The 15,883-nt window shown below is 38.1% G+C and overlaps 1 protein-coding gene across 1 annotated transcript in view; it reads left to right on the forward strand.

Moving 5' to 3' along the window:
• Nucleotides 1-5,472: 5,472 nt before the first annotated feature.
• LOC122059662 (phosphomevalonate kinase, peroxisomal-like) overlaps nt 5,473-15,883 on the forward strand; it is a 33,457-nt gene continuing 23,046 nt past the window's right edge. The window contains exons 1-6 of the mRNA XM_042622601.1: nt 5,473-5,883; nt 6,231-6,320; nt 6,481-6,631; nt 8,465-8,562; nt 8,805-8,917; nt 9,009-9,061. Coding sequence (XP_042478535.1) covers nt 6,313-6,320; nt 6,481-6,631; nt 8,465-8,562; nt 8,805-8,917; nt 9,009-9,061 — 423 coding nt within the window. The 5' untranslated portion in view covers nt 5,473-5,883; nt 6,231-6,312. The remainder of the gene's footprint in view (nt 5,884-6,230; nt 6,321-6,480; nt 6,632-8,464; nt 8,563-8,804; nt 8,918-9,008; nt 9,062-15,883) is intronic.

The raw sequence follows: 15,883 nt of genomic DNA on the forward strand, positions 1-15,883 counted from the left end.
GTGACAATGAAAGTGCAATGAGAACATCGTCGGCGACAATGCCCAGAGAGAAGTCATATAGGCAACAAACAGTAGTATGCTCTCATGTGAGAATTTATTTGTCGCTGACATGGAATTTGAGGCAACTAAAATCCTATATATGCAGGAAATTTCATTATCAAGTGATCCTCATGCAATAGAAAACCTTCTAATGTAAATGAGGTAATTCTTTTCTTTGTGTGTGTGTGTGCAATTACAATTTTCTTCTGGATTTCAAAAACCTAGAGAACACGTCTAAAATAAATTTGCAATAGTTGGATCATTCAAATTTATCATCTTCTTGCTCCTAAAATGCTTTTTACAAAGAGTTCGTAGTTTGCCTGAGGTTAGCATTGGAACTGAATGCAATGCAAAAGCATTGATTGTGGCAGAAGGTAAGAAGTGTGTGGGTGCTTGAAGTTGATGTAATGCTTTTAAGATTCCTAAACTGGCAGTAGGTCTGTTTCGTAGTTTTACAACTTATTTGGATTGAGTTTTGGTCTAATCACAGGTGATGGGGTGATGGGAAGCTAATGACTTGAGGAATAGGATCTAGATCACCAAACAATTTTCGGAGTTACAGGAAAGCAGGCACCAAATTTGAGAGATTTCTAATATATGAACATCAAATTGTCAGATCTGGCCAGTATGCTGGTCGAAGGGTCTATCTAATGGGGTGAGCAACATACTAAAATCTGAGAAGAATCCTAGGGTCAGATTCTGAGTTATGAAAAAATCATACTGAGGGTAGGACACTCAAGAATAGAACCCCTTAATTAGGAGTCAATATGCTGTAATATCAATAATAGAAGCATAAACAAGTAACTAAAATCAGAAATCTATGAAGTATGCTAGAACTCGGATGCCTCTAAATTCGATAGAGCAGTAAGAATCTGAAACCAGATATTAAATTAGAACTCAGAAGTGGCAACAAAACTAAAATCTGAAGATAAAGCTTAAAAATAGAACCAGAATTTGAAGTTTAGAAGAGTTTGATCTCAGGTAGTATTCCTGAAATTGAACGAGAAAACATAATTGTAGGACTGAAACTAAATTAAAACAGAGAACATACAAAATTTTCTGGACGCCTTTTTTTTTTTTTTTTTTTGGGTGAAAATTTTTATGTACACCTTAAAGGTTAGAGAACTCAAGCGCTATATCCATTTAATTACCATTGTCATGTAACTCACTTTATATCTTTGAGGCTTTTGGAGTTGGGATGTAAGGAAATCAATCTCATGGATAACTAGATTTCTTTACTGGCTCTATGATTATTATAATTACTACAATATATTCTGAATAACTGTAGTAAAGCCCTACATTGCATGAATTTTGGTACGGTGATTTGTCAAGCAGTCAAATCCACCTGACCCCCAGAACTTAGGATATGGGGAATGGATACAGCTTTGGGGACTCAGCTAAAATGTGTTGGAAAAAGCTTTAATGTGTCAATGGGAGGGGGGTAACTTCTTCTTCCTCTAAAATGTCAGAAATAGGGGGATCAAATGGGGTGGTGGTAATCTTCTCACAGCTGTCTCCAAATGTCAGACTGCTGGCTTCCATGTCAGGCACTTAATACTGTACCCATGTCATTGTCTTGAAATGGTAGTCCAGGGTCACATATATTTTCTATTTTGTTATTTGTGATTCAAGCTTTTCGCAGTTAGTTAAGAGATTCATGGAATTAAGCTGGTTGTTTCTGAATCTGAGTTTTATGACACATCTTTTTTCTTTTGGGCATAATCAGGCTTCTCAGCTCTCCAACATGTCCTGTTCTTGAGGCTCTTGGCAAGAAACTTTCATTTGAAATAGCTGTTGGGCTAGATGGCCATGTTTGGGTAAGGTTCTTGAGCCTTCTATTCTGCTGATAAACAGATTGGATAACTTCATGATTTGACATTGTTCTGCTGACAATCAGATTTAATGAAATATTACAGCTTCATGATTGAACATTGTCAGACTAGTGGTTCACATCCATTAGAAATTTCATATTTCTCCCTTGAAAGCTCTGTCTTCTTGCAAGTAAAGGATGAATTAAAAGCAATTTTAAAATGAAAATGGGGACTTTTCCAATGTTGAATGTCTCACTCAAAACCTTGCCTAATATGCTAATTATTGAACTTTTCAATTGATCTTTATATTTCTATTCATATCGAAGGAATTTGGTGTAAAGGCAACCTATTTCCTTGGTGAAGCTTTTCTGGAGATAATACGTTTCAGTAGCAATGACGGCATCCTTAATGGCAGCAGTGCTAGTTTGAGTGCCTCAAGAAGTGCATTCAGCTGTGTATTTGAATACCACAAAACTCCAAATCTAAAGGCAAATGTCTTCCGGTGTTTGACTGCAATTATATATTGAGAAATATATCGTATATTCTATTTTCTTTTTGTGGATGTATTATTATATGAATTTTTCATGTAAACATAATCATTTTTTTTAATGTATACTATTAACGATGGAAATATATTTCCGTAGTAAAAAGTATTTTTTTACAACAGTATTAAGCATCCATCGTATATACTAAAAATAGGTGACAACATATATCTGTTGTAAAAGTTGTTGTTTTACTATGGTATTGTACTTCCGTAGTAATAAATAATTTTAAACTACGGTAAAATACTATCATTTAAATTTGATTTTAAGCTACGGTATAATAATTCCTTAGTTAATAACCTAAACCTACGCACCCCATAATTTCGTCGTAACCAGATACGACACCAATCTTAACGACGGATGTGCTACGGATATTAGCCGTCGTATATAGTACAATTACTACTGTAGATTTTTTTACTACAGAAAATTTCTGCAGTAAAAGAGCAAATTTGTTATAATGGGTTAAGGTATTACTATCAAAGATCCTAGTAGAGATATCCACACTATTGGTATCCTCGTGGGAGCGAGGTATGACACTGGAACCTTCTTCTCCATTTTCTTCTCTTTTCTCTCCCTCTCCACAATTTTGGTTGAGAAATGAGCTCTAGCGTTCATCTCAATCTATTTATAGTCAAGGCTCACTAAGGCTTGTTTGCCTACCCAGTGAGCCTTGCCTAAATTGACTTAATCTTATCTCGGGCCACAGGGACTCACCACCCCTTGGTCTCATAATTAGTATGAATAAAGTAGGTGGGTCCCATGTGGTATGAGGAAAATAGTGGAGTATTCACGGGGCCATAAAGAAAGAAAGCAATTTTGGGTAATAAGACCCACTGGTGGATTATTAACCAATTGGTGGTCAGTTTCTGTTGTCGTGCTTAGCAATTTTCCAAGTCCTTTTACCTACACCTAGGTTGGTTCCCTAGAGGCTTGTCACTTGTACATGATCATATGGAAATTGTCTACCATACATTCAAGTTAATTGAGGGGGTGTTTGGGTCACTTACCACCAAGGCTTATGAGGTTTGAAACTCCTCCAATTCAGTTGGCACTGTCTGCACTAACGCCAGAGGTTATTCCTCCTCGATAGGACTCTCTGAAGTGATTATCTTTGGCCTAGATATTGAGGTATAAACATATTAAAAATGTACACAAGTGGGTCTCTAAGAAGGTCCTCACAAACTCTCAGCCTTGGACTTGAGAACAGTTCAACAAGGTCACTGGTAAGTCAATGTAACATCGACATGTGTCACCGATAGGTGGACCAGTAGCCTCAAAATTCTGCTAAAAGTCCACCAACAGGACCAACTGGTAGGTTGGGTGCCATCAATAGTTAATCAACCAGTTGCAATTTGGCTTAAAACCCAATCATTTACCTATCCAAGGCCATTTTTGGTCCATAGAGTTTATAGGGGGTCAGCACTCCACCTTCCATTTGAACCTATCGGATCTGTGGTTTTAAGTATCAATATCGAGTGAGACCCATCAGATACCCGTTCAATCCAGATTGCCTGTATTATTTTAGGGGTAAAATAGAAAAAAATGTACTCTTTTTTTTTTTTTTGAAAAAGCAAGGGTAAAAGTGGTGGATATGCATATCATATCGATATCGATTGATACCGATATTGATAACTAAATCCTTGATCAGATCGCATAGGAAATGGTGGAATCGGGAGATCTGATCGAATCTTTGACAAAACCCTAAAAAGTGGGTTTTTCTCCCAACTTCCTATCCCGAGCTGGTACTAAGTTTATACCTCAAACCCAACCCCAAAACCCAAAACCTACCATATAAAGTATGGAAATGAAGTGGGGAAAGAGTGGAGGTGAATCACCTACCTTGGGTATCAAATGCGAGAGGTAAAAACCCAAGTCTGGAGCTTCCCTTCCTTCTTCTCCTTATTTTCCTCTCTTTCTCTCCCTCTCAAATTATTGTCTTGAGAAATAAATGAGTTTAAAAGCTCATATTTATTTATAGACAAGACAACTAAGGCTCGTTTGCCTTGATCAGTCGCAAATGTCTAAACGCATTATCGCAAATGTCTAAACACATTAATGAATGTGTTGGACCATGTGGACCCACTATTTGACTCAAGTCGTTAATCGTATGCTAGAAGGGGAGCACCATGCATGGAAACATATCGAAAAGTATGGCCACGAGATGCCGTGTCCCACAACCATTAACTTTATTTGGACAATACATTCTCATTGGAAGGTCCTCACCGGTAGGTCAGGTGCCACCAGTAGGCCCTGTTGTCTCAAAATTCAGCTAGTGGTCCTATTGTACTCATATTGGCTAGGATTCCTTAAGTGCCCTTGCTCATTTGGAAGGGGGTTCCCTTGGGTTTTCTGGACAATGTGGGGCATGCCCATCATGTGTTGAACATTAAGTGAAAGGGCTCGGGCCATTTACAATCAAGACTTAGAAGATTTGAAACTTTTCTAGGTGTCCCAACAAGCTCTGCAAAGGCATGTAGAGTCATCCCTCATCTCCAAATAGTAGATTACTGCAAGCCAAAAGTCAATGGAGCTGGCATATGTGTAACAACTAACAACCAACCTTTAATTAATTGATGGTTAGCACCCAAGCACTCTACTACTTTAGAAGCTGAAGATGATTTTGTTAAGAAGGTAGTAGGAGGTAGAGTCACAATGGAAGGTGGGAGCAGGTAGAGTCACAATGGGTTCCTATCAGCATATTGTCCCTTCATGGTTCAAGTTATCCACATTTATGTGGGATATGGTTATAGTTATTGTAGTTATTGTTGTTGTTGTTGTTGGTGGTGGTGGTTCAAGTTATTTGATTTGATTCAAATCATGTGAACGAAATCAATGAGAATAAAAGAAGCGCGAATTGGATCATGAAAATAGAGGGGTAATTTGAGTTTCTTAAAATTACATGAAGAGAGGGTGATAGAAATTATTCCTTCAAAAAAAAAAAAAAAAAAAAAAAAAAACGTTTTAATGAATAATTCAGTAAATTTTGGTTATTTTATACTTAAACACGTACTATACGGAATTACGTATAATACGTTTAAAAAATGGTGTCTTCTTCAATTTGAAAAAATTTAAGTAACAAAACAAAATCCCCGCAAAAAGGCCAAAATCCGATTTCTTCTCCCATTTTCCTCTTACGTTCGAGAAATCCTGAATCTCAGATTCTTGATCTGCCGGCGATCCCCTTATTCTTCTCCGTATCCGACGCCCATTACAGCGGCCAAAGCTCTGGAAGTCCTCTCCTCTTCGCCCCATCTTCGTCTCCACGTTTGGAATGCAGCGATAGTAGTGTTGTGTCTGGTGTGCGTGCTGTCTACTCTTCGTCTTCTGTCTCTTTGTTCTTACCGTTCTTCTTCGTCTCAACCCTCACCAGCCTTATTAGAGCAATCAAACACAGTTCACACCTTTTTTATCCTCCCTTGAGTTCAATCGGTTAGTGGGCATTTTTGCTGTCAGAATGAGCGATCACAAGGCTTACTAAAATCCCGCCCAAGGTACAATATTGCTTGCCCTTTTAATTTTAATCACGTAGATAGATTTCAATTTATTGACAAAAAGAAATTATTGTTGAATTTAAGAAATCAATCTAAAATCGAAATCTAAACCCAACCAAAAAGAGCCTAAGTAATTTGTATTCAACTCTAAGTTGATTCTCTTCCTTGTTACATTGTTTCCTTGAACATATGATCAGATTGAACTAGTCAAGTAATAATTCAATAAAATTTGCAACCAACGACTAAAACGAAATATTACAAAAATTTCACCTTTTGCGATCGCACGGATCCAATTGGTTGTTTCTGCGTCTTTCATTGAATTATTGCTGTAATTTATTGTGGTTTAGGTGTCTCTGGGGAGTACTGAAGTGGTAGGAGTCAGATTGATTGAGCAGTGAGCAAACGAGTGGAGTATATAAGTGGAGAGCTATGGCAGTGTAAGCTCCATTTCAGCTTGCAAATTTTGTTTTTTCTTGTTTTGCTGTATCTAACGGTTTTTGGTCTCTGTGGTTTGTTTCTGTTTGGGTTTTTAAATCGACGACAGTTGCACCTGAATTGAATTGTTTGTATTGGAAATTAATGTTTTTTTTCTTCCAGAGTTGTATCTGCTCCTGGGAAGGTTTTGATGACTGGGGGCTATCTTATCTTGGAGAGACCAAATGCTGGCCTTGTACTTAGCACAAGTGCTCGTTTCTATGCGATCGTGAAGCCAATTTATGAAGCTGTCAGTCCTGACAGCTGGGCGTGGGTATGTGCTTCTCTGATTTGTCTCTGTTTTGAATATTTTCCTGTGTTTATATTTGGTATTTTGAGTTCATCTATCTTTCTGAGGAATGTTTACCAAAATAAATGAAGTTAGATTTGGTACCCCATAGGTTATGCTGTCCGAAACTTGAGTTGGATGTCTTCAGTTTGGAATCCAAAATGCAGGGGGATCACCACTTTGTCCTCTCCAATCTGCTTTGCTTATTTTTCATTCATGGGTTCTCTAATTTTGTCATTATAGTGGGCAATCATGGCTTACAGGTTGGGAAACTGAAGTGGGGAATGATAGCTGAATATGCCTAGTCTAATACAATAATTAGAAGTTACTCCAGTGCAAGATGACCATTGTGGAATTATATCTTCTTTTTGTGAGGCGAGGATCACCACTTTGTCCTCTTCAATCTGCTTTGCTTATTTTGCATTCATGGGTTCTGTAATTTTGTCATTATAGTGGGCAATCATGGCTTACAGGTTGGGAAACTGAAGTGGGGAATGATAGCTGAATATACCTAGTCTAATACAATAATTAGAAGTTAGCCCAATGCAAGATGACCAAATGGTTTTCTATGTAGACGGATTGGGAGGCAGCGTGCCGTGTTCTGAGGTATCTTAAGGGGCTATAGGAAAATGTCTTATTTATAGGTGCCATAATCATATCAATAGAGGGCGGGCCTTGGCCCAATGGTAAGGTTGATCCATTGCAACCTGGTGTTCACGGGTTCAGGTTGGGAAACAGCCTCTCTGTGAAATGGGGGTAAGGCTGTGTATGACCCTCCCCAGATCCCACTGTGGCGGGAGCCTCATGCACTTGTTGCCCCCTTTTATTTTATAACCAATATCTCTTCTTTACTTGTGTACCTCGTGCTCCTTTTTCTACCCTGAACTAGTACTGCTAGTCTGCTATGGGTGATGATCTTGAAAGAAGTCTTTCTCTTGGGCTTCTTGAAGCACATCAATGGTTGTAGGGAAGGCCGGGAGGGAATCTCAACTCTTTGCATTATTTAAGAACAAAAGAAATTTCCTAGGTTTTCAGATAGTAAAAATTGAGAAGAAATTGTTTGCATGGAAATGGCCCAGGTTCTCACTATTACTAGTAATTGTAGATTTTTTGTTTATCAAAAGGAAACATCTATATGAAAAGTATGATCAGATAGTGTTTCTAGTGTTTGAAAATATCGTTACTAGTCTGCTGCTGATATTTTATCCAATGGTAGAATCTTGAAAACAGGGTAGAATTGGTTTTGAGAATCCCAAAGCGGTCTTCACAAGCACAGTAATGCAAAAATTTCATATCTAAACCAGAAATTATGCTTCTTGGGTTCTACTGCTCACCTTCATGATACAAAATTTCTGTAAATTCGGGTACTTTACAACAATAGTTTCATATCTTTCCTTATTATTACTACCTTCAGTTTTTTTACTGCTAATTTTGCTGGTATTACTTCTAATCCTAACTATTGGGAGGGAGAGAGTTTTAAAGCACGCCTTGATATTTTCACAAGCTATTATTGATGGATTCTTGTTGTGTTACCATAAACTCTTATCTTATCCTAAAAGGATATTTAGGAATTTTCTAACGTTTATTGTTCCTTTAACTATAAACTTTAATTTGCATCTTTTTTGAATTCTACTTCATTCTTACTGAAAGACTGGGTGTGTGTGTGGGGGGGGGGGTGGGGTTGTGTATGAATTGGAATATTTGGTTGTGTTAGTTCTACTAGCTAATTCAAAATATGAAAGCAGTCATAATATTATTAAGACCAAGTAGCTTTATTTGAATTCTTCCTGATTTTGTTGGTTCTTTGGCATCTTTCAGGCATGGATAGATGTGAAGTTGACATCTCCTCAACTCTGTAGAGAAAGCATGTACAAAATGCCTCTAAAGCACTTGACCCTTAAGTGTGTCTCTTCGAGGCAAGTTCATAGCAGTTTTGGTTTATACCATGTGAACTGCTATATGTGCCTGTATGTATGGAACATAATTGTTTGTATGGCTTAAAACAGAGTGTAGGATCAATCATGCACAACCAATGGACTTGAAGTTACTTTATCCTTCATGCTTGGATGCAAACTATCTAGTTGTGAAGGCTTTTAAGTTGAAATGAAAATAGACCATTTGCTTATAAGAATAACACTACATTGGTTTAAGATCTCAGGGAGTTGAGCAACCCTTTCGTGGAGCAAGCAGTACTATACACTGTGGCAACTGCACATGCAATATTTTTTGACAAGAGTAAGAAGGATATGCTATGCAATCTACTTTTGCGAGGTAAAGTTTGTCTTTTGTGCACTCCTCTTGCCTACTTAATATAGCAATAGGACCTCATGAACCTAAATTCTTATTTGCATTAGTGATGCAGGTCTTGATATTACGATCTTAGGTTGCAACGATTTCTATTCATACCGTAATGAGGTACTCTTCTCATAGTGATGAGGTTGTTTGCTTAGTTCTCTTTGGCTTCATGGTCTTTTACTCCCCCTCCCACTCTTTTCTAATAGAAATAATCTTGAACTTCAAACATGGTAGCAGGTGTATTCTTCTGTTCATTCTACTTTATTTTACAAATTACTATATCTTGAGCCTGAGTCTGGAGAAAAATGAAGTGAAGGCAAGGCAAGGGAAGGGAAGGGAAGGGAACGGAAGGGGAAGGGGAAGGCGAAGGGGAAGGAAAGGAATTCAGGAAAAAATATAATGGGAACTTTTCTATCAATACTAATAATGTTGTGTAAATAATATCTAGTGGTTGAAGTTTAATCACTTTTCAATAAAGTTCACTTGTAGTTGAATAGGAAAGCAAAGAATCCACTTTAAAAGTGTATTTTCTTTTTTAATTTAATTTACTTTCTGTCATTTCCCTTTACTTGCATTCTTGTGGCAGAAGGAAGTGCAATGAAAATGTCATATTGGTTAAGATGCAATGGAAAATTTTACCTTAAGAGTTAGAATGCATGTGCACCCACGAAATGTTAATTACTTGAATCAACAAATGATCAGTTGCTGAATTGTGTTTTGAACTATGTACAAAATTTCGGTTTAAATGACTGAATTTTGTGAAAATTTTCAGTTTTGATAAAGGAAACCAGATGCAATACCTGAATTTTGTTATTAAGTATCAGTCAAATTTTGTAGTTTGCCAAAATTTCTTCCATATTTCTGGTTTTGGTATCATTTCGGTCAAACCCGTCGGGTTTTTTGGTTGGATTTTTTTTTTTTTTTTGGTGTACAACCTATTTTTGACCTTTTAAATCTAATTAGCAAGGCTAGTGTACAACATCATTCAGCATACACTAGAAAACTTGGGTAAACACCACAAGTACCATTTTGGGTGTTCTTTTGTGAAAATAGTTCATGGATTATGTTATACACACTAAGTCTACATATAAGTTAGATACTAGAAATGTAAATACGCTATTAAAACAGTAAAAAAATATGACTTATATAGTGAACTAGTCATACAATACCAGGAGGAGTTTCTAGGCAGCTTCAATCCACGAGATGTGTACCACGGTAGATGTTGCAACCACTCTTCTAAATGCAACACATATGAATCCCATAACAGTTTTTGGGCACAATTGTTCTGAAAGACCATCACTTCCCACCCATAAGCCCCATCGTCAACATGTTGTAGGTATCCCAACCCAGGGAATGGCTCACGGAGACTGTGAGGATGTGATGGTTGCACACATGGTTGCTTTGAAAGAATTCTACTATGTTCATTGCTATGTTGAACAAAAAAAAAGAAGTATAGGGAAAAAGTGGGTTTACCTTGAAGCTCCAAGAAATCCTCTCTACTTGAGCAAAAATTGATGTTTTGTGGCCAAATTTCCCCTTTCTTGGTCAAAACCCACTAAATTTGAGAGATTCTGTTGAAATATGGGAAACAATGTATGTTTCTATTGAAACATGTCACTTATATAAGCATGGGTTGGACCAGTTTGGTCGAACCATGTGAAACTTAGGAAATTTCCTTGAAACCTGTCAAAACTGGTTGAATCTAGTAACATTTTGGTTTCGACCCTTGGGTTCATCTCAAGCCCTACCGAACCTGGGAAATTTCGAGGAGATTTAGATCTATGCTAGAGAACATGAATTGTCGGAATAAAAAATGACTCAAGGGCTCAAAATTAGCATTCACATGGACTTCCTGGCTTTAGCACGTCTTCCATAATCCCCTTTTGGATTTGGATGACTCTCACCCACTGTTAAGTGCTACCTCACCAGCTTTTGTGGACTGCCTTCTGCTCTCCCTATTTCACTAGTAGAGGGTTAATTAGAGATCGTTTTGGGGGGAAGGGAGGGAAGAGTTCGGGAACAGGGGATGCTTTGCTTAATATATACTAGTGGATCCATGTAATGATGTAATCAAAGATATTTCTTTGATTTGCAACTTTGCATCGTTTTATTCTTCAACCCTGTACAACAACAACGTTGGAATCACGATCTAGAACCTAAATCGGAGTTGGAATCACAAGTTGGAGTGGAGTGGCAGTAATAACAGTGAAGGGAGGGGCAGCAGCGACGGAGTAATAGCAGCGGTGGTGAGACTCTTCTGACTTGGGAAAAACTCATAATCAAGTGAAATTCAGGGTGACTTGGATTGAGCCGTTTTTTTTATTTGTTTGTATGTTTTTTTTTTTAATACCTATGCAAGTTAACATGACTCTTGATCAGGTTTTCAATATTTTGACTTAATTTGGATGACTTGCTCAAATCAAAACCTGTTTTTTCCAGCAATAATTTTTAATTATGTGTGTTCTAGTACTGAATTTTGTGTAGGGTTATATTATAGTAAGTACACAGCAGCGTGCAATGTATACTATCAACATAGAATCTGAAGCCAAACTAACGTTGAGCGCTTTTTTACAATTTAAAGGTTCCACCATGTTTAGAGGGCCTAAAATAGGGTTTTCTAGAAGTTTCGGGACCTAATTTGGCCATTTGGGCCTTGAAATCGACAATTGATCTAACGGTGTAAATCGGCTCGGTTCTGGGTATTTGGCTCAGTTCCAGTTTGGTTCAAAAGAGAGTTGTTGGAGCCAAAACCAAACCGAGAACCGACTCGATTTTGACATGTGATACTCTAACTGAGCCGAGTTCGGTTCGGTTTTCATTCGGTTACATTTGGTTCCAGCGAAACTGCAAGCTGAATTTTGAGAAACTGCTTACTATTAGGTAAATAGACGGAATATAGAGAAACTAAGCCACTAACCCTAGCTAGATGAATTGATAAACTAATATCAATAAGTGAGACTACTCACTCATCACATGAAGGATTGGACAAAAAAAGAAGAAAAAAGATGAAAAGACAATTGCAGACAAAGTGTGAAGCTTAGAAGTTCGGAACACCATGATTGTCAATCTTCTCCTATCAACTAGGGTGTACTGCTTCTAGTTTAGAGTTGGGAGATGAGAGATTTGTTAGATTGGGAGATATCTTCCCTAGCCAAGGGCTGCTTGAGAATGAAGATGAAACCCATTTACCCAAGGTCTTGGCTGCCATAGTTGGGAAGGAGCGCTTGACAAGAGAGAATATGCGATGATGTGAAAATTAAACCAGCTGTCCAACTCCAGTTCCAAAGCTTCTGCGATGGGACTCTTCATTTAGGTAAATAGAGTAGAAAAACTAAAAGGACTTTCCTTCTTCATTGATATTATTTAAAATTTTTTATTTTAAAATTATGCCATGGGCGTTGTGCCACAGTAAGAATGAGACATTTTACAATTTTACATAATACATCTGACTTCTAACGTCCCTATTCCATTTTGAATTTAACGAGATTGGGGTAATAAGTGCTATTAAATTCAGTTCTTTGTTCTAATTGACGGTTCTTTGGTTGAATCGGGGACCAAGTTGAACTGAAGTAAATACTTTGGTACTTAAATCGGATTTGAGCCAAATTTATTTGGTTCGGTTCAATCAGATTAATTCGGCTTGGTTTCAGTCTCGGTATTCGGTTTCGGTTACAAATTGACACTCTTAGTTGAAACCTGCAGCCGAAACATACTAGGTTTCAGTCAAAATTTGCAATATTACGAAATATTTCGGTTTCAAGCCAGGTTTCAAAACTTGGTTGTGAATATGAGCTGTTGCTCATACAATTTCCACTTATTAGTTTATAATTACAACAGCAACAACAACAACAAAACCTTATCCCAACTACATGGATCTAAGCAAGGACAAAAAGGGAAAGTAAAAGGGAAAGGAAACAAAACACAACAATTGAAACAAAGTAAAAATACAACAAGATGTGGTTTGCTATATGGACCCTAGCCCTCCAATCTGCTTTATTCAAGCAGATCTATGCATGTCTTTCCTCACTACTTCTCCTATGGTCAATTTGGCCTGCCCTTAGCTCTTTTAAATCTTTCTATATAGATCAAACCACTCCTCCTTACTGGTGCATTGGCCTTCGTTGAATATTGGCACATCATTTCAAACAACTTCTTAGAGCTTGTCATGGATCGGGGCAACTCCCAGATCAGTTAGAAAATGTTTATTCTTTACCTTATCCTTCTTAGTTTTGCCCCACATCTCTTAACATCCTCATCTCCTCTACACAAGGCTTACCTATATGACGCTTCTTAACTGCCCAACATTACACCCAGTACATCATGGCCGGGAGTGCAATTGTCCTATAGAATTTTCCTTTAAGCTTTATAGGGATACGTCGGTCACACAACAGTTTGAACACACCTCTCCACTTCGTCCATCCAACTTTTGCCTTCTTTATTAGTGATTGACCCCAAATTTCCAAATATTCACAGTGTGGTATCTCTTTCTTCTCAATTTCACCATATTGTCATCCATACTAGTGTGACTTAAGTTACGCATCACATACTCCATCTTTGTTCTATTTATCCTAAAGCCTATTGATTCTAAGATTGATATCGTTAGCGAAGAACATACACCATGGGACCTTGTTTTGAATGTTCCCGGTTAAATCATCCATGACAAGCATAAACAAATAAGGGCTTAGAAGTGAGCCTTGATGAAGCCCGAAAGTAGTTGGGAATTCATTGCCTTGCCCTCCCTTGGTTCTCACACTAGTCACCGCGTCATCATTATGTATATATATTTACTCGACACCCTTCTCTTCTCTAGTACATACCAGATTAAATCTCTAGGAAATCTATTGTAGGCTTTGTTTAAGTCAACATATACCATATGAATGTCCCTTTTGGCAGCTCTAAAGGTTTCCATAAGCCTTCTGAATAGGTAAATAGCCTCTTCTATTGATCTACCTGGCATTAAACCAAATTGGTTCTTTGAGATAGTAGTTTCTCTTCTCAAGTGGGCTTCAATAACCTTCTCCCTTAGTTTCATAGTACGGCTCATTAGTTTTTTGCTTTTATAGTTATTGTAGTCTTGAATATCCCTTTTATCTTTGTAGATCAAAACTACAGTGCTTCTTCTCCACTCGTTTGTCATTTTCCTTATACTTATAATCTTGTTGAAGAGGTTGGTTAACCATGATACTCCACAGAATCCTAAGCTCTGCCACATATCTATTGGGACCTCACCTGGGTCTAGTGTCTTACTTGCTTTCATATTTCTTAAAGCTTCTTTAACTTCAACCACACCAATTTTTCGTATATCTATGACATGTGTTATAGTGAATAATGCACTCTTCTGGGGCTAATCCCACTATAGCTGTCTCCATTTAGTAGCTTTGATGCGGATCCAGGTTCCAAAACAAGAATCAGATAGCTAATGGGCCCACAAAATAATAGATAATTCAAGTTGAAATTTAAATGGCAATTCAGTAAATAGATGGAAGTCTAGAAATGAATGACAAACTTGTAAATAATTGGAAGTTCCTAATAAGGAGTGGCGAGTTTATAAATAAACAGAATATGTAGGGGCCTAGATATCTAAGTATGGGATGGACATAAAGGTGATTAGTATTTATTTGGTTCGGGTAAACTAAGAAGCAAATTAAGTTTATGGGACATGAGAGTATAGAAGATATAAAAGGGGTTATAATCGGAAAACAGAAATTAGGATTAAAACATCAACTCACGGTAGAAAGTATTGTCTTCTTCCTTGGGACCAAAAAGGGCAGATGAATGGGAAGAGTTCAGTTCAAGAGAGCTTCTTAACTAGGCCTCGGTTTGGCCTGATACTTCAAACGAAGGGTCACAGCAGCAGATCTTCTATGAATCCAGCACCAGAAGATCTCGACAGCCCAGATCTGATGTGTTTCTAGCCTGCAATTAGGTCTGGCGGTGGCAAAGCTCAGATCTGAGTCTGGTTTTGATTTCTCACCAGCAGAGCCAAGCTTTGGAGGAGTTGTTCTAGGGTTTGCGTCTCCTAGGAGGTAGCAACCTTCGCTCACAATCTCTGGTTCAACCGATTGGAAGTAATCCTTCAACCAAGCTCTCTTAAACCTGATATTTCAGTCCAGAACAGGGTATCGACAACAGGTAGGGAAGAAAGAAAGAATAACATGAGGGGAAAAGAATGAAGGCTAAAGGGATTGAAAAGAGAAGAAAAAAGACAAGAGAAGAAGATAGCTATGCAAGCCAGCCATTGTTCCAAACCAAGTTATTCAATCAATTTTCCATTCCATCAAAACTGTCAACAATGGAATACACAACCGTATATAAAGACTCAAAAACTGACCTTCCTAATCTAAAATGGAATTAAACTTGCATTTAAGTCTTAAAATAGAAATAAAATCTCACTCAAAAAACTAACAACCGTTTGGAATCCAGAATCCTTCTTCCACTGGCTTCATTTACTCATGTTAAGGAGCTCATCTTTGGAAAAAAGTTGGAACCCATGACCGTGAACCCTTGACCGTCTAGCTCATGTCCTCCACCCCTCCAGTGGCATCTGCTGTCGGCCCTCTCCCCTGTTCCGACGATGAACTTTCAACCTGCCCTGTCGCTGAACCTTTGACCTTTGCTTTACTTTCAACCTGCCCTATCACTGAACCTTTGACCTCTGCTTTCCCACCCCCTCCCTTGCCCCACCTCTCTCCAGACCTTGGAACACTGTCGCCAGTTCCTCTCCTGCCGACCTCCACACCCTTCCTTCCCCCTTTCTTCCCTCCGCCGGCCATTCCCGTACCTACCATCCACTTGCTTCTCTTAATTCCTCACCTGTTGGGCTTTGCCCCCTAGGCTTTTGGACTCGAAAATTCTCCGATGGAGCAACTGCATTGTCAGCTCCTTCATTAGCAGCCGGCCACCTTTTTCGTTAAAGTTCTCTGTTTAAGCAATGGAAACCTT

Source organism: Macadamia integrifolia, chromosome 13 (genome assembly GCF_013358625.1).
Source record: "Macadamia integrifolia cultivar HAES 741 chromosome 13, SCU_Mint_v3, whole genome shotgun sequence".
In the NCBI taxonomy this organism is placed as follows: domain Eukaryota; kingdom Viridiplantae; phylum Streptophyta; class Magnoliopsida; order Proteales; family Proteaceae; genus Macadamia; species Macadamia integrifolia.